The sequence below is a fragment of the Acartia tonsa genome, chromosome 1, assembly GCF_053477335.1.
Source record: "Acartia tonsa isolate MP-2025a chromosome 1, ASM5347733v1, whole genome shotgun sequence".
NCBI classification, from domain to species: domain Eukaryota; kingdom Metazoa; phylum Arthropoda; class Copepoda; order Calanoida; family Acartiidae; genus Acartia; species Acartia tonsa.
The window spans coordinates 14,160,894-14,186,736 of NC_137260.1; the positions used below are offsets into that span (position 1 = coordinate 14,160,894).

The 25,843-nt window shown below is 31.6% G+C and overlaps 2 protein-coding genes across 2 annotated transcripts; both read right to left on the reverse strand.

The window, feature by feature from the left end:
- Window positions 1–2,219: 2,219 nt before the first annotated feature.
- LOC145332318 (ephrin type-A receptor 4a-like) lies at window positions 2,220–12,240 on the reverse strand. Its single transcript, XM_080177303.1, has 11 exons — window positions 12,203–12,240; window positions 11,046–11,148; window positions 10,607–10,659; window positions 10,148–10,228; window positions 9,493–9,536; window positions 8,973–9,047; window positions 8,681–8,781; window positions 7,250–7,357; window positions 5,993–6,103; window positions 3,643–3,715; window positions 2,220–2,820 (listed from the first exon to the last, which is right to left on the reverse strand). Exons 1-11 carry the CDS (start codon window positions 12,217–12,219, stop codon window positions 2,648–2,650), a joined length of 939 nt encoding a protein of 312 aa, XP_080033429.1. The 5' UTR covers window positions 12,220–12,240; the 3' UTR covers window positions 2,220–2,647.
- Window positions 12,241–14,092: 1,852 nt separating this feature from the next.
- On the reverse strand, window positions 14,093–23,947 carry LOC145326454 (tyrosine-protein kinase Fgr-like). Its single transcript, XM_080169811.1, has 15 exons — window positions 23,927–23,947; window positions 23,736–23,820; window positions 23,277–23,371; window positions 22,257–22,348; window positions 19,042–19,128; window positions 18,367–18,456; window positions 17,994–18,052; window positions 17,286–17,393; window positions 16,901–16,966; window positions 16,486–16,535; window positions 15,872–15,975; window positions 15,348–15,409; window positions 15,022–15,080; window positions 14,444–14,478; window positions 14,093–14,222 (listed from the first exon to the last, which is right to left on the reverse strand). The coding sequence occupies exons 1-15, from the start codon at window positions 23,945–23,947 to the stop codon at window positions 14,093–14,095; spliced, it is 1,143 nt and encodes a 380-aa protein (XP_080025937.1).
- Window positions 23,948–25,843: the final 1,896 nt, after the last annotated feature.

Consider the following 25,843-nt stretch of genomic DNA (forward strand, 5'->3'; position numbering starts at 1 on the left):
AGAGATTTTTTGCCTTTTGTTTGTTTGATTAGAATCTTAGATTGAAATTATTGTTAGTTATTGTAAAGTAATACAAAAGTATGAAAAATCAATCCAAAAATAAAATTCAAACTTTTATATTGATTTTTAAGATACTAGCTTGTAAAATTTCAATTCATTAAAATTTGTATAACAAACAGAAATATCAAACAATTGCAAATATAAGTCAAAGTTAGAGCCATAGGCTGGGTTCAGATAGTTAAAAGATAATAATGTAAACATCAAAATAGAACATTTAACTCTTATGTAACAAGACTATTATATAAATTAGTCTAGAAATGTTTAAAACACAAAAAAAACATAAATTCTTCAACTCTCTTTGAAATATAGACACAAATTTAACCTTAGGTTACATTTAGCAATAGAGTAAATAAAATTTTGTCCCAAATAACATTCAAATTTTAAAGTGTTGTTATAAAAAATTTAAAAAAAAATATAAAAAAGTTGAAATAGAATTAGTTTTAGCAAAATCTAAATTATAAATTAGTAAGGTTTTTGTTTGAAGCAAAAGATCTCTGAAATTGCTGGGTGGTTTAAGTTTTCCTTTATAGGGAAGCTTAGCATAATGAAAACGCACTTCTATACCCATTACTTCATACCCTAAGGCTAGTATAATATATTGTAACAGGCCTTCAGAAAGCCTAGGAGTTTTTATTTGTAATATTTTTGATGTTATGCATAAATATTCAAGATTAAAAGTTAATGTTAAGAAAAAATGTATCTTTTCTGATGACATAAATGTACCCCAAAATTCATTATCTTCTTTAGTGAAAGATCAGAAAGAAAACTTTGCAAAGAATTTTTGCTATTTCAGTAATTAATTTATAAACAAAGGTAGATTTCTTAAACAACTAGCAGAAAATATCATTTAGGTAACTTTTTAGTTTCACAAAGATACACGTAGAAAAAGTACAGATTAAAAAGTTCGTCATAGTTATGTTTGTAAAAAAACACTTTGTCATTTATTTTATCATAAATGATACAAGAATAAATTATTAATAAATTGTATGAAAAATGTATTAATTAAAAGTTTTAAAAATATAACATCTTCTGAATATGCTAAAGTAATATTTCTGTAAGAAAAAAAAATAATGTATGTTTTAAAAAGATAATAAATGTTTATTTATAAAATGTCTTATATTATTTTCAAATTTTACAATTTCCGACAAATCCATATATTATTACTTGGATGTTGCACCAGATTTTCATGTACTTTAATAAAGTGATGCTTAAAGCTTGCTAAAAAACAGTACCCCCTTCACCCCTACAGTCCATCTTCTCACCTCTTCCAACTATATGAATGAATTGACCAATAAATAAGTTCCTAATTAGCAACTTAAATTTAAGTCTAATTTGTAGATCTGAATAATTAAACATTCATACAATGAAAAAAATTCTATCAAACATTTGCCATACATTAAAACTAGCATTTTACAACACAATACAAGAAAATATTTTAAATAAATAATTTATTAAAATTTAATATAATCTTAATTAACAATAAAATGAAATAATAACATAATCAATATAATTATTTTGGAAATATTAGATTTTAAATATAATATATAAAAATAATATGAAAATTTTCTTCTGTGGAATACTGCTCTAGAGCAAATAATTGAATTTAATGAAACACATTAATTGACAAAATGCAAAAACCTTTGGGAATCCAGACAGTTTTATTTATAAAAAGAGAAAGAACTTGGTAATATAGAAAAATTTGGAGAGATTTATTAAATTCTAGAACATGATTGTTCTAAAAAGTACAACAAATCTCATGTTTTCTTTGACATATTTTAAAACCTAGTTTACTTTATTTGAATGTTTAGAGTAAAAAATAAATAGTTATTCATATAAACTAGTTATGTTTTTTTTTGGAATTTGATAGACGTGCTATAGAGGTGAAAAATGGATCAAGTTTTATAAAGGACATTTTTTTTCTGAGTCTTTAAAGCAGCGTTGCGTTTTTTCCCACGTCTATTTTTGACTTTTGAAGGTTTTAAAAGTTCAATTTTTGATAAAAATGGACTTGAAAAACTCAATAGGGGCATTTGCACATGACAGGGTTACCAAATTATAATTTTAAAAAAATCTCTTTATTTATCTAGTCCGGAGCCGGAGCCGTTTTTTAACGAAAATTACGGCTCCAGCAAAATATAGCGGCTTCACGGCTCCCGGCTCCGCAACACTGCTTTAAAGTCTACTTACGACCAAACGGCTGAATGACCACAAAGCCTTTCGGCAAATTATTTCTAGGGATGGAATGTCCGGTAGAAGAACAGAAAGTATCCGCTGAATGCATTCCTTCGTAAGTAGTGAGGAGACATTAGGCTGTTTATTACACTGGTCCCTAAAGTTTTTACTAACATTTTGTTATTCGTTGCATAAACAACTTTCGGGACATTTCTATATATTAAATATTAAATTAGGTTGAGTATTCAAACGTTTCAACCACTAATTACAATCTACAGAAGGGGTAATTTTGTGTATCTTTATAGAGGATGTACATCAATTTATCGGCCATTGTCTCATCCCTCCATCCTCCATTCCTTTGTCTTACCAACCTAATCCAAAAAAGATTTAATCAATTAAAAAACATTTTATAAAATTATAATTTCGAATCGCTTGGCAAAAGCCTAAAAGCGCCTAAAGATTCAATTAAAGTTTTGGAGTCTGTATGATGTGCTCCGCCAGGTATAATATCAGACAGTCTTCTTCGTCGGGAAGGTGAACTTCGAGAGGAGGAGGAAACAGAACTTCTACGTTTGGCACCGTTCACAACTAATTATAAAGATATCCATGTAAAACACTTGATGCCTATGGCTGTCGAGGTTATAATAACAAGGGAAAAATTGTTGTCAATTTAAGTTGCTAACATGAAACTCGTTTATTGGTCCAGCAGGGGGGGGGGGGAAGGGGAAATCGGTATCTTAGCTCGTCCGAGTTTTACTTTATAAGAGAACATGAAAATCTTGTGTAAGATCCAAGAAATAATATATTCTATCCATCGCTAGATTTGTGCTCGAAGCACATCGAAAATTATCAACCTCTTAGATAGATAAATTAAGAGGTGTGTAACTATACACAATGCAATTAATAGTAGAAATGGATACATTATGAATTAGATGTTACACCAAATTTGCATGTTCTCTAATAAAGTTAAACTTGCAGCGGGCTAAAATAACGCCTTCCACCCATTAAACCCATCCGTTCCCTCCTACTGGATGAACGGACTGACAAATCAACAAATTCCACGTTAGCAAGCTAAATTGACGACACTTTTTCCCCTGTCAAAATATCATCATATATTCTACAATCATCTATTATAGTAAACTGTTCATATCAATAAACTGAAATGTCAGTAGCTTAGATTATCTACGGGAAGCACTGTTTTCTGACTCAGTGTACTATAAAAATCATTTAATTACACGAACATTGACGGAAAATCAACATTGTTAAAAATAAGATTTAAGGTACAGCCAATTTTCCATGATATTATCTTGGTTTGGACAAGCAGTGACCACATTTTTTAGTCATAGCGCATTTGGATAACATTTAAGACTTTCTTATAGTTTTGCCACAAAAATATTTAAGGATATTTTCCTGGTTTAAGCCAGTTCATGGCTGTGGCTTCAGGACTGTTTTCACCAAAAGTATTCTCCCACGCGTTCCGCTTCTAAATTATCATTCTTGTTACCAAATTTTATTTATAAAGCAAAAGATTTTTTTTAAATAGAAAAAATACTACTTCTTACTTATGGTTTTTCTGTCAAACGTCGTGCTGTCATTAGAATTGATGAATTTTTAAAGACTAGCGGCTTCGCCCCTAGTCTCTAGGGGCTTTGCCCCAAGAGGTGATAAAAAAAATTAAGGCGAAATTCGTTAAAGGACCAAGGAAATCTTCTACAAAACATAAAGGACCAAGGAAATCTTCAGCAAAAAAAAAAAAAAAAAAAAAAAAAAAAATGGGAGGGGGGTTTGTTTTTGGGGGGGTTGGGGTGTCCCACCACCCAAGAAAATAGCTTAAAACCACCACAGGACCAATAGGTATATACCCTGAAGAGTAGAATCTGATCGGTTCAGTGGTTACCAAGATCTTAAGGGACGGACAGACAGACATCGTTCTACTTTGTATTAAAGATAAAAACATAAATCAAGTTTAAAACGTATTGCTCTGTACTTTATTACAAAACCACATTATTCCATACAATATTTTGCTTCTTCTTAAATCAATAATGCACAAATTTGCGTGTTTTTAACATTGTATCAGGTATTTCAAATTACAACAATTTTAAGTAAAATGAAATAATCAACATGCTTCTCATTTTAATTAAATTAATGTTAGTGGTAAAGAGCACATTAATCTCAAGGTAATGTGAGAAATGTCAGGTTGGTTGTATTTCTTATTTAATTTATATAATTAAAATTCTAAAGTGACATTATGTTAAAATCGTTTCAATAAAAAAAACTGTTTTGCTTTTATTTTACTATGTATGCATTACTACTAGAGTTGTGCCCCAAGAGGCCTTTTAGTTTTTCTTTTTAAAACTAAAATGAAAATTATAATTGTATGGTGGGTATCATGCTTTTTTCCAGGGATAAGGGATGGGAAACGTAAGAAAATATTATTCCAGGCCTATATTCCAACTAGGCCTAAAAAACTAGTTTCGGGATGACGCAGTAGTTCGATTTGAAAACTATGAATAATGATGAAATAGCTATTATATGAATGCAAAGAAAAAAAGTATAGAATAGAATTCCGGTAGTTGATTTCACCTATCATGAAATATAATAAAAACTTTTCAAAGAACCAATATGTTAGTGGCTTTAAGTAGAATCCCGTTATTACTTCGTCAACCCCCCCCCCCCCCCCCATTTAAAAAAAAAGTTTTTTTTGAGATGGTTAAATCTGATTTATTTTCAAACATTTTAAGGGGGGATCTACTTCACCCCAAAATTTGTATATAGAAATAAACACCGCTTTAGCTCCCCAGCTTTAATAAATAAATTAAGTAGAATTGAATAAGTACATGGGTAACATTCTATCAACTAATTGTTCCATAGCAAACATATAAATTAAGAATTTAAAAAAAAAATTATTTTACGTTAAATATTAACAGAAAAGTTCAATTAAGTGTGCAATAATTTTTACCAAAATTAATGAAATTTTTTTTTTAACAAAACACAGTACACTTTTATTTACATATTGAACTAGTTTTGTATTTGTGATCATTTAGATGGGTTATCAATTCCACATGAAATGTAACTTTTAAATTGTCTAAAGACATGAGTTTTTCACATTGTTCTAAAGTATAAAATGTTGAATCCTACTCAGTCTTCAAAAAACGATCTCTCAATTTATGTTTTGTTATATGGACATTTATTAATGTGTAAATTTAATAATAAGTTGATGTGATTGAACGTCATATATATTGTTGTCATTCTAATAGCAGAAAGTTTCCATTGTTGTCTTTCTAATAGCAGAAATTTATGTTTGCTTGAATTAATTTAGCCAATAATGAACTGGGGGACGCGTTTGTTATTAATTTATTGGTTAATGCTAAAAGCAAGTTTCAGGCTATTGGATATTGGCCTACAGCCAATGAGGAACTGGGGGAAATGAGTTGATTTTATAGGCAAAAAAGAAAAGTTGCCCCATCACTTTTAAAAGGAGGCTGAGACCTAATTTTCGGTCAGGTTTCCCATCCCTTATCCCTGCTTTTTTCTAGGGCGATTTCTTCAGAGGACTTATATTAGAACAATATAGGTTCAGCGGTTAGCAAGATTCTTTGGTACAGACACACACACATCTTGTTACTTTAATATAAGGACTCTAAAAACTTTTCATTTTTTAAAAAGTTTTATGTTTTACTTAGAAAATTTTATTTTTGACTTTTAACCTTTATTGGTTGGTTTATCTGTTGTCTAAGCAAATGGACGCCCAATCAATTACCTGAGAAAGAGTGTTTTCCCTTCTTGATCTCATTGTCTTTAGTATGTTTGTGACCATTTCATACAATTTGACAAAGTTAGGTCGGTCTGATGGATGCCTCTCCCAACATTTCTAAATAATTAGCAATAATGACATAGTATGTTAATTATAATGGTCCCCAAAGTTTTGTTACCACGTTAATTCTCATTCGTTGGTTTGAAAACTTTGAAGACTTTTATCAATACTTGATTTAGTTGTACAATCTAGCAGTGTATAAACTTTTCCACTAATAATATAATCTACAAAAGGGGTAATTTTGTTTATCATTATTGGGAATTGTACATCTAATACACTGACTAAGTGTTTCGATTATTATTTTAAAGAAGAATAGAAACGTTGTTAAGGTAATTTTGAAACTCATTTTTCGACTATTAAATGACAATCAATCCGCTGATTGATAAGAAATCTGTCTCTATTAAAAAAAATGCCGTCTGCACGTTTATCTAAAAAATTAACTACAAAATGAAGGTTATAAAACCGTTTTTCTTTCTTACCAAAGTTAATAATTAACAATGCTTTTTATACAGGATAATTATTTAATCAGATGGGCCGGAGCAAACAAGGATGACATCATCAAAATAAAGCGAAGTGTACGTAAATATAACAAATTATTATAATTAGGAAACCACACGTGTAAACTGCATTGTTGTTTTTGCATTGTTGCATTTCTATTGTTGTTTATTGTGTATTTTCACTTAAATTTTCAGAAACCAAAACTTAAATTGATATAAAGCTGGTACAAATCAAATTTCCACCATAACATTAAAAAAGGAGACTTTCCAAATCGGTCACAGTTGTTTATTAGTCATGTTAATCTTGAGAAAGGAATTCAGAAATCTATCTTTAATAGAAATGTAGAATTTCCACTTCTCTCCAGCGGCATGAACAGGGTTTTTTCCAGTGGTGTGTGAAGCCTTTGAAAAATGGGGAAAACAACAGGCTTTACTGCTTTATATTTCAAAGTTGATATGTTAACAACCCCCTTCATTTTTGCTTATGTTTCCCTCAGACAAAGGACAAACATGTGATATTTTGATTATTTATAAGTTTTGCTACTAGGAAAAACACGAGAGACATCATTAAATAATTATAAATAAATGCAGTAAAACTATCTCTTGGTAACTTTGTAATGAATTAGGAAAACAACAGCTGGAGGATCTTCTCTTATATTTATCAAATGCTTTGTTAAAGTCAAATTACCCTTATAAGTAAAGCTACCTTTATAACTTGATACAACGGGTCAAATACAGCTTTTGGTGCATGCAGATAGTTTTTAGGTGGATCCATATGATAGATTTCTTCTCTTATCTTCTTCTTCAATTCGGCCTTCAAGTAAAAATCATTATTTCAATTAGGTATTTTTGAATTGTTACTTTTAATCTCATAGATCGTATGACGGTTAAAAGCTTTTTACAGATGCTTGGGACCCTCTTCTCATAAACTTTTCTCCAAATGGGACATTGTAATTCCAAATAATAATTATACCTTAGGCATGCCTTTGTAAGGTCTATCAGTCAGAGAGAAAATCTCCCACATTGCAATTCAAAATAATAATTATACCTTATGCATGTCATTGCATGGTCAATCAGCCAGCAAGAGAATCTCACACATTATAATTCCAAATGACAATAATACCTTATGCATGCCATTGTAAGGTCTATCAGCTAGAGATATAATCTCCCACATTGTAATTCCAAATAATAATTATACCTTATGCATGTCATTGCATGGTCAATCAGCCAGCAAGAGAATCTCCCACATTGTCATTCCAAATAATAATTATACCTTATGCATGCCATTGTAAGGTCTATCAGCTAGAGATATAATCTCCCACATTGTAATTTCATAAAATAAATATACCTTATGCATGCCATTTTATGGTCTATTAGCCAGAGAGAGGATCTTCCACATTGTAATTCCAAATAATGATCATACCTTATGCATGCCATTGTAAGTTTTATCAGCCAGAGAGAAGATCTCCCACATTGTCATTCCAAATAATAATTATACCTCATGCATGCCATTGTATGGTCTATCAGCTAGAGATAGAATCCAGGGAGTAAGGGAGGGGACAATGGATCGAATATTCAATTTTTAGGAGTCTCAGACTTTGGGGACTGGCTTAAAGGAAATGTGCAAGAATTTAGCAGTTTCTGACTGAGTTTGGGGACTTGCGCATAGAATGCCGCTACTCATTATGTATGTTTTGAATATTGCAGACGGGGAGAAGGGATAAGGGAAGTGGGGGGAAGGGAAATAAACACTCGTTGTGTTAGTTTGGAATGTAGCAGACGGGGAGAAAGGAGAAGGGAGGTGGGGGCAAGGGGCAAGGGAAATAAACAGAATAAAAAGGGGCAGTCATATTCTTGCTAGCAGCTGGCCGGGTCCAATAATCTTTTAATATAAAAATCACACCAAAAAACCTCAATATATTTCATCAAAAACAAGTTGTGATTTCACTTTACATGATGCTATGGAAATCTATTATTCAATTAACAATCCCTTTATAATTTCCTACAAATTTATTGGATTAAACTGGATTTCATGCCCTTTCTTTGATAACTCTTATATTGAATTAATTGCCCATTGTCCCCTCCCTTACTCCCTGGATAGAATCTCCCACATTGTAATTCCAAATAATAATTATACCTTATGCATGCCATTGTAAGGTCTATCAGCTAGAGAAAGAATTTCCCACATTGTAATTCCAAATGCCCAAACATCAGACTTGTGACTAAATTCTCGCTGCTCTGAAAGTTAAAAGATTTTTGAAAGTGCTAGTTGTATATTATAACTATAAAAACAAACCTCTGACATTAAACAATAGTTTATTGTTGAGAAAAACTAGCTATAACTACTAACTTTAACCCTCTATTTATGTCCATGTATGCAAGACATAAAGACAGAAAAAAATAGAATCACTAGTAATAAATAGAGTTACCTAGAACTTCAGGAGCACTCCAATAAACAGCTATGATTGGTTTGTCTCCTTCTCCTGCTAACTGCTTTTTATCATCTAGAAAACACTAATTGATAAAAATTATCAAAATCAGAAAGTTTGTGAGAAAAATCAATTAATTTGAAAGAATTTGAAGATCTCTAGTGTTTATATTCATGTGTATCTTCTGTAGTATAGTATTCATAATCATCATACCCACTATACAACTATACCTGAGTTATCTTCTGCAGTATCTTCTTCATAATCATCATACCCACTATACAACTATACCTGAGTTATCTTCTGTAGTATCCTCTTCATAATCATCATACCCACTATACAACTATACCTGAGTTATCTTCTGTAGTATCCTCTTCATAATTATCATACCCACTATACAACTATACCTGAGTTATCTTCTGTAGTATCCTCTTCATAATCATCATACCCACTATACAACTATACCTGAGTTATCTTCTGTAGTATCCTCTTCATAATCATCATACCCACTATACAACTATACCTGAGTTATCTTCCGCAGTATCTTCTTCATAATCATCATAACCACTGATTATTTCATGTTTATACAAAGCTTTCAATTATATTAGTTAACACCAGTTTCCAATCCTTATAATAAAAGTAACAGGATTTGTGTCTGTGTGTCTACCAAAGGATCTCACTAACCATTATGGTTCTATTTACAGTATAGCTTCTCATAAGGCCTGGAGAGGTTTAACACTAGCTTTAGAATGTATACCCCCATCCCCCCAAGAGAAACTGTCCTTAGGAAAAAAACTATCTCCCCTCAAAAAAAATTCTGTTAATTTTTCTAATAAATTAAAAATTAAGTTTTTTTTATACTTTTTCACCTAAAAGGAATGGGGTGGTTGAAATCAACTACAAAAGGGACTATTTGTTAGTTGATGATAAATTGATGTACATAACAGATGTTGGTTAATTATTACTACAATAGAAAAAATTCAATGTTTGAAATTTAGTATATGTAATTAAAATTGATTTTTCCTAATTTACTTTTGTTTATCTGACGTATGATCAGAAGGACAAAGCCCTGAGGATATATCATTTTTCACATTGTAGATAGGCTGTGATACTAAAGATTGCTATTACATTATTTAGACATTTTTAACAGAAATCCTGAAGATTTTGTACAAACATTCCTGTCATCAAGTCTATCCGCAATTAGAGTAAGTCCAAAATCTGCTATCTTTGCTTCAAAATGCTGGTTTAACAAGATGTTTCTAAATATTATAAAGATATTATCTTTTAAAAAAACTATCTTAAATTCAGAAATTGTTGTAGTATATATGTCAAAATAAGTTAGTTGTTGTAATGTCATCAGAATATTTGATCACTTTTATGTACAATCATATTGGACATCAAAATTTAAAAAACTAATGTGAAAAATGCATGTCAATTATGTCGATTATATATATTTTTTATTATATCAAGCTTCTTTCAGTTTACGCAATTTTACAAAAGGTAAAATGTTGTTTAGGCTCTTTATCAAATCAATGGTACTGTTAAAATAAAATTGCCAATTAAATATATTTAGACCAATATCTGTGCAAGCTGACTTCTAGCATTAAGTATGGTGTTATTCTTGTGTCAATTTTTACCTGGCTGCAAGATCTCTGTGTATTAAACCAAGCTTCTCAAAATAAACCATTCCCTAAATATAATACTTAGTACTCTAACTGCTCTGAAACGAAGTTATGTCAATTGATATATTAAAGTACTAGCGGCTTCGCCCTTAGCATCTAGGGGCTCTGCACTCAAAGGAAGAAGAATTGGGTAGAAAAATAGTCTAAAACCAAGGCTTAATTTTAAGGCTTATGGAATAGCATAAAACCATCCAGGCACCTAAGTTAATCTTTCCTAAAAAAAGATAATTCAATCATTGGTGTATTTATTGAAATCTTAATCTATAGACAAGAACAACCATGCTTCCTTATATGGTAGGATGGCTGTCTTTTTGTCTAAGTGTGTAGTTAGCTAAGAATTTTGTCTTTTTGGGAACTACTTTCTCCCCTACAGATTGGGTATCAGTATAAATACCTGAAGAACTTGAGCAACCCAGATAACCAAGTCATTGAAACTAGGAGTTCCATCCTTCTTAGACCTGGCAGGATCTGGAGAAAATTTCAGGTAACTGAATTTTCTGAACAGAAAAAAAAATTGTGAATAATTTGAAAAATAGTCCAATTTTAGTATCTGTTGACAATACTAGCATTAAGGGGCTCAGAATTCAGTATTAATATTTAAAAAAATAGCCTAAAACCATCCCAAGACTTCAATCTTACAAAGAAATAACCTAAAACCATTCTTGGACTTCCCTTTGTACAGCTTCCCTTAAATGTAGAACTTGATCAGTTCAGTAGTCATTAATATCTTCAAACAAGAAAAACCTTACTGCTTTATGATATTGGATAAGAGTAATGACTTCATTACTATGCAAAGTTTGAACTCACAGACAAAAGACTGGTTACCTATAATAGTCTAGGAATTGCGGTAAATAATAAAGTCTTATTGTAAGCTACTCCTAACTCTATCCCCAGGTATTATTCAAGTATCTCTTACAGGCTTTTAATTTCTTATTCACAATTTATGACATATTGCAGTGTTTTTTTTCAAATAAAAGCAACAGTTTATAAAGTGTTTAAACTAATTATTTGGTCTACAAAATCCCAAAATTAGTTAGCACAAACCAAAAATGTTGTATTAAATCGTTTGATGTCTCTTTTTATAACATTTAAATATTCTTAGTCATAGCAAAACTATTTGACTAAAGTTAATTCTTTACTGAAAACAAATGATTAAAACCATAAAACCACCTGAAAGTAAAAAACAAATTTTACAAAATTATTGTTAATTAACGAATAGACTATTTTTAGTTTAAAACAGATTAAGAACAAAAATAAACTGTTATGGCTTCAGAAAATTTAATGTCTTTTTTAAGGAGTTAAGCTATTCCATAAAATATAAGTTATTAATAGACAGCTTTCCGCGGTTATCAAAAAAAAAAGAGATTAAAACCAGTTTTTGTTTGCACCGAGGAGCCGAAGGCCCTGGTTAATAAAACTGGCATAAATTTTATGATTTTTAACTTAAAATTCGTGGTAAATTTTCTATAATACGATGTTATGGGTGAGAACCGGTTCTAATCCTGCGGAAATTGTTTGGTTTCGAAGCCATACTGAAAATGTAGTTAATACCTGAGGTAATGCATCATATCTCCATTAAAACATAGTTCCTGCACATTCCATGTACATGTAAATACTCATGTCAAACAGGGAGGGAGGGGACATTGGGCTGTTTATTACACTTGTCCTCAAAGTTTTATAATAATGTTTGGATCATGGAAAGAAAACGAATTAGCAGGTTTCGTCGAATTTTTACAGTAGCTTTTCTCCTATTTAGCCCATGCGGGAGGCTCTTACCCGGCGGGCAATCATTTACATATAACCAACCTAGCTTAAAATAACCTATCAAAAGCTACTGTTTTCTTTCCATGATCCTAATGTTTTCTTATTCGTTGGCTCAACAACTTTGGGAACTCTTATTGAATTTTGATTGGTTTATTAAGTTGAGTGTCCAAACGTTTAAACCACAAATTGTTTTCTACAGAAGGGGTTATTTTGTGCATTTGGAATGTACATCAATTTATCTACTGAAAGAAGATCTGGTTTTAATCCAGCGGATATTAATCGGTTTCGAAGCTATACTAAAAACAAGGATGACAACATCCATAAGTAGCGAAGCACAAAAATTATGCACAAGAATTCAAAGATTAGTTGTCAAAAACATGTATATTGGGGAAAAATCACGAAACCTTTTCAACATTTGTTTTTAATTTTTTAATACTTATATATCAGTACTATGACTAACAGACGGACGGACAAAGTAAATTACATATTGGATGCTCAAACGGGAAACTTGATTTTGATATTTTTAACTAAAACAATTTTGAAATCGGACTATAAACACCAAACATATGAGGAAAAATGGGAAAAATATAAAAATAGCCAAAAACCTGCAAAAATGCAGTCTGACCGCCATTGATGGTTTCTTGAAAAGACAGGAAATTTAATTTTGATATCTATAACTGAAAAATTTTTGGAAATCGGACCATAAACCATAAAAGTATGGATAAAAATGTGAAAATTACAAAAATAGCCTAAAACCTGCTTAAAGGCAGTCTGACCGTCATAGTTTTTTCTTGAAATGACAGGAAATTTTATTTTGATATCTAAACCTGAAAAAAATTTGGAAATTGGACCATAAACACCAAAGATATGGAGAAAAATGTGAAAAATACAAAAAAACCTAAAACCTGCTAAAAAGCGGTCCAACCGTCATTATTGTTTTATAGTTATTTGGACTCCTTAATAATGGGAATGTTGTCAAAAAATTTCAGCCTATTATCTTTTATAGGAGCCGAGAAAATTACGTTTCCCCCAAACTAAGACAGACTAAGACTAAGACTAAGACATTTCAAATTATAGAGTAGCTTCGCTACTAAAAAAAATTGCAATCATAAGACAGAAAACATTTAACTCATGGAGACTTGTCTTTTTGTTTTTATTTGAAATGTATCATGTACAATCCTGAACTAAGTAGTAAGGGAATGTTTCTGTGCACACACCAAGAAGCTTGATCACATATGGATGGTTTAACTAGTATAATATTTTTCATTATTGAAGATCAAAAAATATAACTTCTTACAATTATATTTTATTCTTTTTAATCCCATTTTCAATTTAAAAGTTTTAACTTCGTGCCATTCAATATAATTTTTAGTAATCTTTCACATTTTTCGATTCTAATATATAAAGTACATAGAACTGCATAAAATGTAGCACATATACTCATAGCCGCAAATAGGGCTGTTTAGTAACTGCGCCCAAAACCGCTACTAAGTTATAAGCGCACCCAAGAAGTAGTGATGAGGTGAAACGCAATTCTGTTGTAAGTTTATTATATGAACATCTAGATAAAATTCCAATCGTGCATTCAAAAGTTTAATTGTTAGAAAAACTGTTGAGCAATATTTGAATTATATATTCCAAGAAAAAGATGCAGTGGTCCTCTATATGTTTCCTAGGTTATTCGGATAAAAAAGCTAAAAATGTAAATTGATACTTTTTTATGTTTATAATGAAATGTTCCTTTTTCATGATGTCAATTTCTCTGATAAATATTTCTCTGTTTCTATCATAATTTGCATCCGCCAATCTGTTTGCAGTTATAAATTTACTTTATGCAATCACAAACTATGTAGCGTAAGAGAATTGATTTATTATTACTTGGATCTTTGTACCAAAAAAAAATTCGTCAAATAAATATTTTATTTCTCCGTTACACGTTTGATAAAGTTTATCCAAAAATATTGTAAAAAAAGAATCAAGATTTTGAGGTTTTACAGAATAGTTTTGTAAGCTAAAAAGTAAATTTTCCTGTACTCCCGAAATGTTTTCACAGCTACATCCAACTGAAATAAAAAAAACAAGGATGACAGCATCCATAAAAGCGAATTCCAGAGAATCAGAATTTTAAAAATCAGATGAATGGAATAATTGAAACATACAAAAAAAATGGGGTATAGTTCCTTTCGTGACAAAGCCCCTTAAGGTTCATCGTATTTTCACGGTAGCTTTTCTCCTATTTCTATACCCTGCGAGGGGCTCTAACACTGCTGGACCAATTGCCTAACCCTGCGCAACCATTTTCAAAATACGACGAATCGCCCCTGAAGGGGCTTTGCCACGAAAGGGACTATTCCCAAAACTTGTTGTCAAAAAGTAAAAAAAACAGCAGGTTTTTAATTGGACTTACAGACTTTCTTGTAACCATTATAGAGTTGCTTCACTTCCTAAATCGTGACTAATTTTTATAGGAATCAAAGTTTGTAATCGATAGGACAATTCAAGCCTGTTTGAATTAACGAAAAGTTCTAACGGACAGACCAACATACCGTCCTTAATTATAGAAAAACTCCGCTTTAAAAAGTCACTAACACCTAAAATTGAACTACCTGATTGTTCCAGGAAGCTTTAAAAACAGTACCAAAATACCCATGTCCAAGTTCATTACCTAAAATATTTTTAGCATTTGTTAATGTACTAGAGTCTGCGCCCCTAGTTCTAAAAGTTCCATATTGAAAGTAGTATATAATTGGTAGAAAAATATTCCAAACCCATCTCAAGATTAAAATCTAAAAACAAAACTGCCTAAAACCAGTGGAGCTTCACAAAAAAAGAGAACTCAACTAGTACAGTAGTAATTGAGATCTTAAGCTTCAAGACAAAAAAAACCTTACTACTTTATATATTTTTTTAATGTATAATTACGAAAACTAACCTAATTTAAGTTCAGTCCTCGGAATCTGCCATGGGTCATAATGCTTGACACAATTCAAAGAACTGAAACACAAGTTATTTTAATAATTTAGAATCAGAAGTATATATAGTATCATTGTTGTTACACTTTACTTAAAAAATTTTCAAGCTGCTTTTACACAAAGTTTCTGTTGAGCACTGACATCTCCCCCCCCCCCTCATTATAAAAATTAAACAAAAGGTGTGTGTGTTTTTTCTATGACCCAGTCGGAGTCAATAACTCTGCAGGCCCAGGGCCTATATCTGGGGTCCCCTATCCCAGTTTCGAACCTGAATGTTATTTAAAACAAATTTAAAATTACCGCTCTCAGAAATAAGGCAAAATAAATATAAAATACTATTTTGGGGGCAGATAATGAATTTGGGGAAGGGGGTTACAGTGCTCAACAGGAGAAATTTTTATGGAAGCATCATTTTCACTTTATATCACATGAACACATCTTCTTCTTCTACTATTTATTAAATTTTAAACTATAATATTTTTACCTGAAATGTTGTGCATCAGAGAATGGGTAAGGTACAATACATGGAATACTTAGGGAGACCAAATTTGTTATTCCTCCCTCACTTACGTAATGGTCTAGTAAGTCCTGATAAAAATGAAAAATAATAGTCTAATCTACATTAAAACTGTTATTCATAAAGCTTATTCAGATAAAATAATTTACTAAAATAATAGGAACTTGTACAATGGAATCACTTCAAAAATACAAATTCTCATAAACAAATTAAATCAGAATAGAACATCATTTTGTGTGAGGCTGTAACATATAATTGACCAAATTCTTAAGGGGCGATTCGTCGTATTTTTTAAATGGCTTTTGATAGGTTATTTAAGGTTAGGTTAGGTTATATTGGGTTAGGTGATTGCCCCACAGGGTTAGGCTATTGGCCCCACAGAGGCTAGAAATAGGAGAAAAGTTAATGTAAAAAACCCCCTGAAGAATCGCCCCTTAAGGAGCGTTGCCACGAAAGGGACAATATCCAAATTTTGTAGGCTAGTCTTACATAGATATAGAGGAATAATTAAGACTATAACTTTGGCTATGCTAAGAAACTCCAAATATTTGTAAAGTAGCTTTGCTACAAAAAATGTTTACCTGTAAGCTACTAAAATCAGATGTTGCTGTGATATAATATCTTTCTCTATCTGAAATACAAACTCTCAAATCTTTGAAGAAATGCTAAATACAATCAGAGAGAGAGAGAGAGAGAGGGGATAATGGACTGTTTATTACACTAGTCCCAACAGTGTTATAATAACGTTTTCTTATTCGTTGGCTTAACAACTTTGGGGACTTTCGTAAATTTTAGTTGGTTGATCCATTAAGTTGAGTGTTCAAACGTTTCAACCACTAATTCAAATTTACAGATGAGGTATTTTTATTTTTTATCATTGGGGATGTACATCAATTTATAGGCTATTGTCTTATTCCTTTCGATCCCTGAAATACAATATAAAAACTAAAATACCAACAAATAAGAGCAAATTAAATAATAAATTTAGCAAATTACCTTTTTGTTTGTGAATTTCAAAATGGCTGTATTTAAACTTGTTTTTGGCCTCTTTATACACTTTTACTATAAATTAAAGAAAAAACATAACATATAATAGATAATTTGATATATAGAAAGACAAATTGTCGTAGATGGATACTGGATAGATGGTAGGCAGACAGAAAGTCAGATGGAAAGATAAAATGTATTTGGATGAAATAGAAAAAGTGTAAAAATTCTTCTTTTTAGGCACCCCTAAATTCGTTTGGGGGGGGGGGGTAATCGCCCCATTACTCCCCCCCCCCCTTGGACGTCTATGAGCGAGATCCTTCGGTACAGACAAACTATAGACAAACATATCTTTACCTATCTTATGTATTTTTAGATAGATAAATATTTAAACCTGAAAGAATGAATTTTTGTTTTCTATTGCTGTATCTGATAAGAAATGCTCCCGCAGGGTTAAATGGAAGATCCAACATGTATTCACAATCCTCACGGCTTAAATTACCTAAAATTTTAAGTAAACTAAATAATGTAAATATGACAACAGCCATTGACGTCCAAGCTTTTCATTTTGAGGGGAGTAATATGAGAGTTTTGAAAGGTTTGAGGTAATCCAATATATTTTTCTTAAGTTGTGAGGGGGGTAAAATGTAGAGTTTTAAAGTTACACCCACCCTTAAACGTATTTTACAAAGGCCAAACTTGAGTTATAATATTTATAGATAAATCTTACAAATTACAAAAAGCTTTTCAGTCAACAGTAAAATTTCACCAAGAAAATAGAAAAATAAGCAGATCAATAAGTTTTGATAAAAAATACTAAAGCTGAAAAAAAACAATATATAATAATTCTTTTCCAGTATGGCTTCAAAACCGATTAATATCTGCTGGATTAGAACCGGTTCTCAGCCATAATAAAAAAATATGAATTGTACAGTATTAACAGACAATTTTCCATTAATACTAAATTAAAACCTATATTAAAACCAGGGGCCGGAGTTCTTGGAAAGCTTTTATGATACGATGCGATAAATAACTATTTCTCTCTTTTTAAAAATAGGATATAAAATATATATTTTAACATGGTTTATTCTATAAAACTTACCAAAATAACAACTAACTTTGTTTTCGGCCCCCTCTGCATTGACAGGATAAAAGTTGTATCTAAAACAATCATTAAAATCATTTTATTGGACATTTTAAGAATAAATCACGAAACCTATGAACAAGGTTATATATAGTTATAGTTAGAAGCACAAGATTAGGAAATTAGGAAAAATTTGCATATTTTAAAAATGAATAGGAATAAAATGGTAATACAGTTCTGTGAACGAATAAATTAATCAAAATGAATAGAAAACATTCCTTATTTACAGACGCTAACTCAGTTTTCAGTCTTATTAAAATCCGTTTGAACGGTCAGACACACATAACATTGTTATGTAAAAGCTACTCTACATAAATTAACAAATGATTACCTACAAGAAAATCCTTTAATTTGTTGGTTAAGATAATTAGGATTTTGAGTGATAACCTCCCACCAAGTATTGCCGAATCCAGGCTCTGACCTGTCATAAAAAAATTATTTAAAAACAAGGAAGATTATTTCCATTAAGTATTGCAATTTATTAACTTATTACATTATAATACAATACCTATTTCTAGTATGTCAACCTTATTTAAAAGTAAATGGATGTTCGACTGTCTATCCCTAGCTTAGTTCCCATTTACCACTGGACCGAAATGGTTCTCCTTTACAGTAAACCCTCTTACATGTCCACTGTCATTGTCATTGTCCAGAGTATGTTTATAAAACTTTTTGTGGGTTTCATTTTAAGACTAAAATAAAAAATGGAGTGCCGATTTCCTTTTTCCCCCATTTTCCCACAAGTGCATCTAGAGACCTTAAGGCGCGTGGTCGCTAGTATAAAGATAAAAAGAAGGATGAAAACCTCCATAAAAGAAAAGCTTATACAAACAATCATTAACTAATTAACAACGAATTTGATATTCATGAAATCAAAACAATTCTGAAGTCTAAACGAAGATTTCTAAAATTACAAAAATAAAGGATGCCTATTAAAGTATTATTCATAAGCATAAAATAAACACTTTTGTCACAACGACAAAACAAATATGTTTTAAATTTTTACCTTAGCTCAAAAATGTGATCTTTTGCGCAGGTAAATGTTTGAAATCCTCTTTTAGTTGGAACAAATATTGTCACACTTCTTTTAGACCTAAAAATTGGGAAAAGTTGTTTATCGCATCATATTATAGACAGCCTTCCGTTGATAATAAAATATGAAAATCATAAGATTATAACCAGTTTTGTTAGCAGGGTATCAAAACTGGTATAAAATTTATGATTTTGATTTAATGTTTGTGTAAAATTGGCTGTAACAAGATGCTGCACATGATTTTTCAGCATGGCTGAAAACCAGTTCTAATCCAGCGGATATTGATCGTTTTTGAAGCTTAACTGGAACACTTTTCTGTCTCAAACTTTTTTATGCATGTTAGTACGTTGTACACTTAAATAAAAAAGAACCATTGAAAATTATTTTGAAAGGTAAAAAATCCACCCCTTTTTAAACTGTATGATAATTCACTATAAATATTTATTTTTAAATGAAACGTAAAATCATTTAGTAAATATATTTTGCATAATACACAGGAATTTTACGCAATAAAATAAAAATCATCAAGTAAGACTATTTCCACAATAGGTAAAGTTCACATTAATGTTTGAAATATAAACTGTTTAGTAACAGGCGATCTGAATAGCTTTGAGACTTTTTGAAAGCAAAGTTTTTACAAGAAAAGATTAAATTCCCTTAATCGTATGCACTTACGGACAAAACGTTTCAGAGTAGCTTCGCTACTGAAAATGAATATGAATCATTGAATGTGTCATATTTAGATTTTTAAAAGCGAAGCTTTTCTATAATTAGGGTCGGTCCGTCCGTCCGTCCGTACGTCCGTCCGTCCGTCCGTACGTCCGTCCGTCCGAGATAGATAGCTTTTATTCGTTAATTTAGGCATGTTAGAATTGTCCTATCGATTTCAAACTTTGCATGATGATTCCTGTAGTAGTTAGGTACGATTTAGAAAGCGTAGCAACTCTATAATCATTACCAGAATGTCCATATGTCCATTTTAAACATGTTCATTTTTCTACTTTTTTAACAACAAATTTTTATGTGATCTAATTATCCGTTTGATCTGATTTTTGGAATATTGATTCCTGGGACAACAAAGAACAATAGTATAAGCAAAGCAACTCTATAATCAAGTGCTAAAAATGTAAGTATGTCCAAAACATTATCCTGTATCAAGCAGTTTTTCAACAAATTTACTTACAATTTTGATTCGACTCTTTCTATACTTTTCTATATTTCTATATTCTGATTATTCAGTTCAGACACTATACAAGTGTTAATGTCCGTTTGTCCTACCGTTTCAGTGCTTCGCTTTTGTGGATGTTGTCATCCTTGTTATATAATGATTAATGATATAATTCATTTTTAGTAAAATTTAAAAATTATGTATTTTGTGAAGCAAATATTGGTTTTAGTCTATTAAAAAAACATAAAAAACAATGAATAATTTCCTATTTTCACCTTTATCTTTAACGGGCTGTTTTTTTCGAAGGGTTAGTAAGGGGAGAGAAATATAGCTTAAAACAATCCTTGGACCGTGGTGAAGCTAAATGGAGAAATCAAACGTTTCAGTATTTAGAGGGATTAAACAAGCGAAAAATAAGCCTTAAGAGGATTTACAAACCGGTTTGTATTCAGTGGAAATTAATTGGACGTGACTCTTTGTAATAGTGGAAAAATGATTATATTTAATCAGGGCTCGGCCGAATGTAAGCCTCAGTGAAATCGTCATACCAAAACATTAGAATTTAGACGGATGTCTAAACTAGGGTTGGGCCGGATATCCGGTGTGGCCGGATATCCGGCCGGATATCCGGCCATTTTCAATATCCGGCCGGATACCGGATATTGAAACTATCCGGCCGGATATCCGGCTCTATAATTTTGTATACTTTACACCAAAAATCTCTGCTTTTTAAAATCTTAAATGGCTATAATTTTCTTATTATTGAAGCTAGAAGAACATTTTTTCTGAATAAGTTTAACTTTATGTAAATTTGTATAAGATTTTTGAAGAAATTTTTTTTTACTACTTTAATATCTGGTAATTTGGCCGGTTATCCGGCCGGATATCCGGTAATTTGGCCGGATAACCGGATATTTGCCGGATATCCGGCGTTGGCCGGATATCCGGCCGGTTACCGGATATCCGGCATTTGAAATCAGCCGGATATACGGTATCCGGTATCCGGCCAAAAAAGTATCCGGCCCAACCCTAGTCTAAACGTGTTCCTAAATAGACGAACCTTCTTTTCGGAATTTTTGTTTTGCTTTGAGGCTTTTGTGTGGCTGCCGAGCCCTGTACTTGATATTTACCTATATTTCCATAATAGTGTTTCTTTAATCTTACGAATATTCACAATACTGATTGCACTTACCTATATTTCCCTATAAGTGTTTCTTCAATCTGACGGATATTCACAATACTGATTACACTTACCTATATTTCCCTATGAGTGTTTCTTCAATCTGACGGATATTCACAATACTGATTGCACTTACCTATATTTCCCTATAAGTGTTTCTTCAGTCTGACGGATATTCACAATACTGATTGCACTTACCTATATTTCCCTATGAGTGTTTCTTCAGTCTGACGGATATTCACAATACTGATTGCACTTACCTATATTTCCCTTTTAGTGTTTCTTCAATCTGACAAATATTCTCAATACTGATTACACTTACCTAAATTTCTCTTTTAGTGTTTTTTCAATCTGACAATTATTCTCAATGCTGATTGCACTTACCTATATTTTCCTATGAGTGTTTCTTCAATCTGACGAATATTTTCAATGCTGATTGCACTCACCTATATTTTCCTATGAGTGTTTCTTCAGTCTTACGAATATTCTGAATGCTGATTGCACTCACCTGTATTTTCCTATGAGTGTTTCTTCAGTCTTACGAATATTCTGAATGCTGATTGCACTTACCTATATTTCCCTATAAGTGTTTCTTCAATCTGACGAATATTTTCAATGCTGATTGCACTTACCTTTATTTCTCTAATAGTGTTTCTTCAATCTGATAATTATTCTCAATGCTGATTGTACTGCCGAGCCCTGTATTTGATACTTACCTATATTTCCCTATGAGTGTTTCTTCAATCTGACGAATATTTTCAATTCTGATTACATTTACCTATATTTCCCAATGAGTGTTTCTTCAATCTGACGAATACTCACAATACTGATTGCACTCACCTATATTTCCCTATGAGTGTTTCTTCAATCTGACGAATATTTTCAATACTAATTGCTCGCGGACTTCGGGGAGTGCTCCTCTTTCTAACTTTCTAGAAGAGAAAAATTCAATAGTTCATATCCAACAACGGGTGGGCATTCCCTTATTGTCAATTAAGTCACAGCCAATTGAGAATTCTTTTCTTGTTTAAAAGTTAGGTTCGGACTAAAAAGTTTAGTTTTTAAGTTAAATGATTGGTATATTTAATATTTTCAATCATAGTTTAAATATGAAATATATTTGAATATATCCTTGTTATCAAACCTACGTAAAAAATTACGTAGTTTTATTTTAAATATTTTATATTACCCCATTTTTTCATTATTGAAAAAATTATATATGACTTTGATCTTTATATAAGTTTACAGTAGAGCGTATATAAAGTATGATATATAAATTAAAATTTGTCTGTTATAAGAAGTGCACATTTTTTATAACTTTTATTTTCGTACGATGAAGCAAACGACAATCTGACTTTTAAACCGTACGTATTAAAAATATGTATTATTGTAATGGGTTTAGAATATGTGAATATATTAACTGGGGAAATTTTATCGTCAATTCAGCTTGCTTATATGAATCTGATTTATTGGTCAGTTCGTCCATTTAGAGGAGAGAGGAAGGGGTAAAGGGGAGTATTGATATTTTAGCCAGCTGGGATTTTCACTTTATTGAAGTACATGAAATTCTGGTTCAACATCCAAGTAATTTTATATCGATTAATATTGTAGATACACTTTGTTAAAAACTTAAGTTAACTTTGGTGAAGTTTGATTGGTTGGTTCATATAGTTAAGTGTTCGAACGTTTCAACCACCAATTTTAATTTACAGAAGGGGTAATTTTGTGAATCATCATTGGGGATGAACATCAATTTGTCGGCCATTGTCTTATTCCTTTAGATCCCTGATACAATTGACTATTTTTTATTACTGCGCTCCCCATAGACAAGATTGTCCTTGTTATTATGTAAATTTTAACCTTTTTCCTTTTCTTCTTTTTCTTGGGTGAAAATATTGGCTTGAAAATAACTTCTTCAGTATGCGACGTTTCTATATCATACACGTTATACAAAACTAAAATGTATTTCATAAAACTGTTACATTTGTTAACTAAGATTTAGATTAGCCTTGAATACTTAAAAAGAACCCTTATAAGTTTATAATTTGATTGTTTTCTATGCCTTTTTCTTTTTGTTACAGGGATTTAAATTCCTCATATCCAGTTTATAATTCAGTCGTCGTTCAGTCAGTTTTGCTACAAAAATACAAATATTAATAAAACAAAAAACGCACATAAAAGGTTTCGTGATTTTTGAATCATGAATGTACAATATTTTTTCTTTTAATTTAGCCGTCCTTGTAAGGTTTAAATTTGTGTTGTTGTATAATATTCCTTGTTGATCCTCTTGTTCCTCGCTACTCACTTCTTCTCCAACACCTTCCTCCTCTGTTGTATCTTTTCCAGAATCATCTGAAGCCTCTGTGGTATCTTTACCAGAATCATCTGCCTCCTTATCTTTCTTCTGGTTGGTAAGGAAGTTAACAACATGGCAGACTTTTCAAAAGCGAAGCTATTCTATAATTAGTGTAATGTCTGATCATTCTTCCGTATAGCCTTTAACAGATAACCTTTATCTTTGATTTAGGCATGTTATGATTGTCCTATTGATTTCATACTATGCATGATAATTGCTTTAACAGCTGGTAAGATTTAGAAAGTGTAACAACTTTATAATCGTTGTTTAAGGGTCCAATATGCTTTAAAATGGTCTTCAAACAAGACTACTGGTTTTAAGCCAGGGAAAGTGATAGCATGCTTTTACAATTTGGGTAGTATTATACTTTACAGTCCAATGTCACCTCACCTTCTCCTGGAATAAATAAAAAAAATTAAAAAAGGTCAAACGTTTTACTTATGTCAAGGTGCTTAAAATTTTGCAAATATTCTTTGAATTTAATTAGGGGGAGGATAGGTGGGGGTTGCTTTTCAATCCACCGTAAGAAATTTATTAAAGTTTAGGGGCACTGCTGCTACTATTATATAAACTAGTGACCAAGCGGCCTTAGGCCGCCTTAGGGTCCGAGTTATTAGAAAAAAAAACAGAGGGATATTTCAAATTATAGAGTAGCTTCTCTACTAAAAAATATTTTAGCAGAAAATCTTACATGAACTTTATATGTCTGTCTGGTACACAATCAGAATTATGAATAGAAAGCAAATTTGTCTGTGAGGATTTCGCTGACTAAAAAGCATCATATATTCAATTATCTTTGTCAGTCAGTCCGTCCATTATGCTAAAGTTTTAGTAATTAGATTTTATGGATTTAGAGATGTATGTTTAAAGTTAACTGTATATATTTCTATTAAAATCTAATGCTTTAACCACATTGTCTATCTTATTAGAGTAAACGTGAATTTCTCTTCAGTTATTAAAGATAAATGGCTGGAATTAAAAAACATCCCCATACTGATGAACATCCAGTATATAACTTACTTTGTCCGTCCGTCTGTTGGAAAGCTTTGATATGCATCTACTATCAAAGATTTTGTATAAATCTATTGTAAACCTTTCCATGTTTTTTAGCTTTACTAAGGACTTATAAATAATGTTATCCTTGTTAAGCTTTAAAATTTCTTAGAAATTCTTATCCTTATCCTATCAAGAGTAAAGGCACATCAAGTGTAAACCTCGGTGGGTTAGGGCCCCTTGCAAGACTTAGGCTTATGGGAAAAACATATCCCTTCTAATTTACAATCCTTATAATAAAGTAACAGGATGGTTGTGTGTTTGTCTGTACCGAAGGATCTCGCTAACCGCTGAACCGATCGGGTTCTCCTTAACAGGGTAGCTTCTCATAAGTCCCGGGAAGGTTTATTATTTTGGGGGAGGGTACCACCACCCTCCCTAGAAAAATTAATTTTTTTTTAAATTTCTCAATTTTAGAAAGAGAGTTCAACGAAAAACAAACATCAAACGTAATTTTTTTTTACTTTTTCTTTTAAAATCTAAAATAAGAAATTGAATTATTAAATTCGACTCTCTCCTCTTCAAGTGCCTCTAGAGGCCTCTAGGGGCGTAGCCGCTAGTTTTTATAATAAAATAACAGGATATACATTCTACATGTGTCTGTGTGTACTAAGGGATCTCACTGACCACTGAAACGATATGGTTCTCCTTTACATTGTAGCTTCTCATAGGACCTGGTAAGGTTTATAACTATTTTGGGGGAGAGTACCGCAACCGCCCTAGGAGAAATCACCCCTAGAAAATAATAAACCCCTCTCAATTTTTTTTTTACTTTTAAAAAAAAAAAACTGTACTTGAAAGAGGTGGTTTGACTCCCCCCCCAACCCAAGAGTCCCTGGATGCCTCTAGGGGCATAGCCGCTGCTAGTTTATCTATAATACAAAGTAGAATGATGTCTGTCTGTTTGTAGCAAAGGATCTTGCTAACCGCTGAACCGATCGGGTTCTCCTTTATAGGGTAGCTTCTCATAGGTCCCGGGAAGGTTTATATTATTTCTTGGGGGGTGGGACACCCCCAA

Coding starts and splice junctions, on each gene's coding strand:
- LOC145326454 (XM_080169811.1), bottom strand. CDS start 23,947: ATGCCTAAATCAAAGATAAAG. Junction 16,967..17,285: donor ACAAAAATTCATTCTTTCAG/GTTTAAATATTT, acceptor TTTAATTTATAG/TAAAAGTGTATAAAGAGGCC. Junction 15,976..16,485: donor CTGATTTTAGTAGCTTACAG/GTAAACATTTTT, acceptor CATTTTTATCAG/GACTTACTAGACCATTACGT.
- LOC145332318 (XM_080177303.1), bottom strand. Junction 10,660..11,045: donor GGGTTGCTCAAGTTCTTCAG/GTATTTATACTG, acceptor TATTATATTTAG/GGAATGGTTTATTTTGAGAA. Junction 9,048..9,492: donor TACTGCGGAAGATAACTCAG/GTATAGTTGTAT, acceptor AGTGTTTTCTAG/ATGATAAAAAGCAGTTAGCA.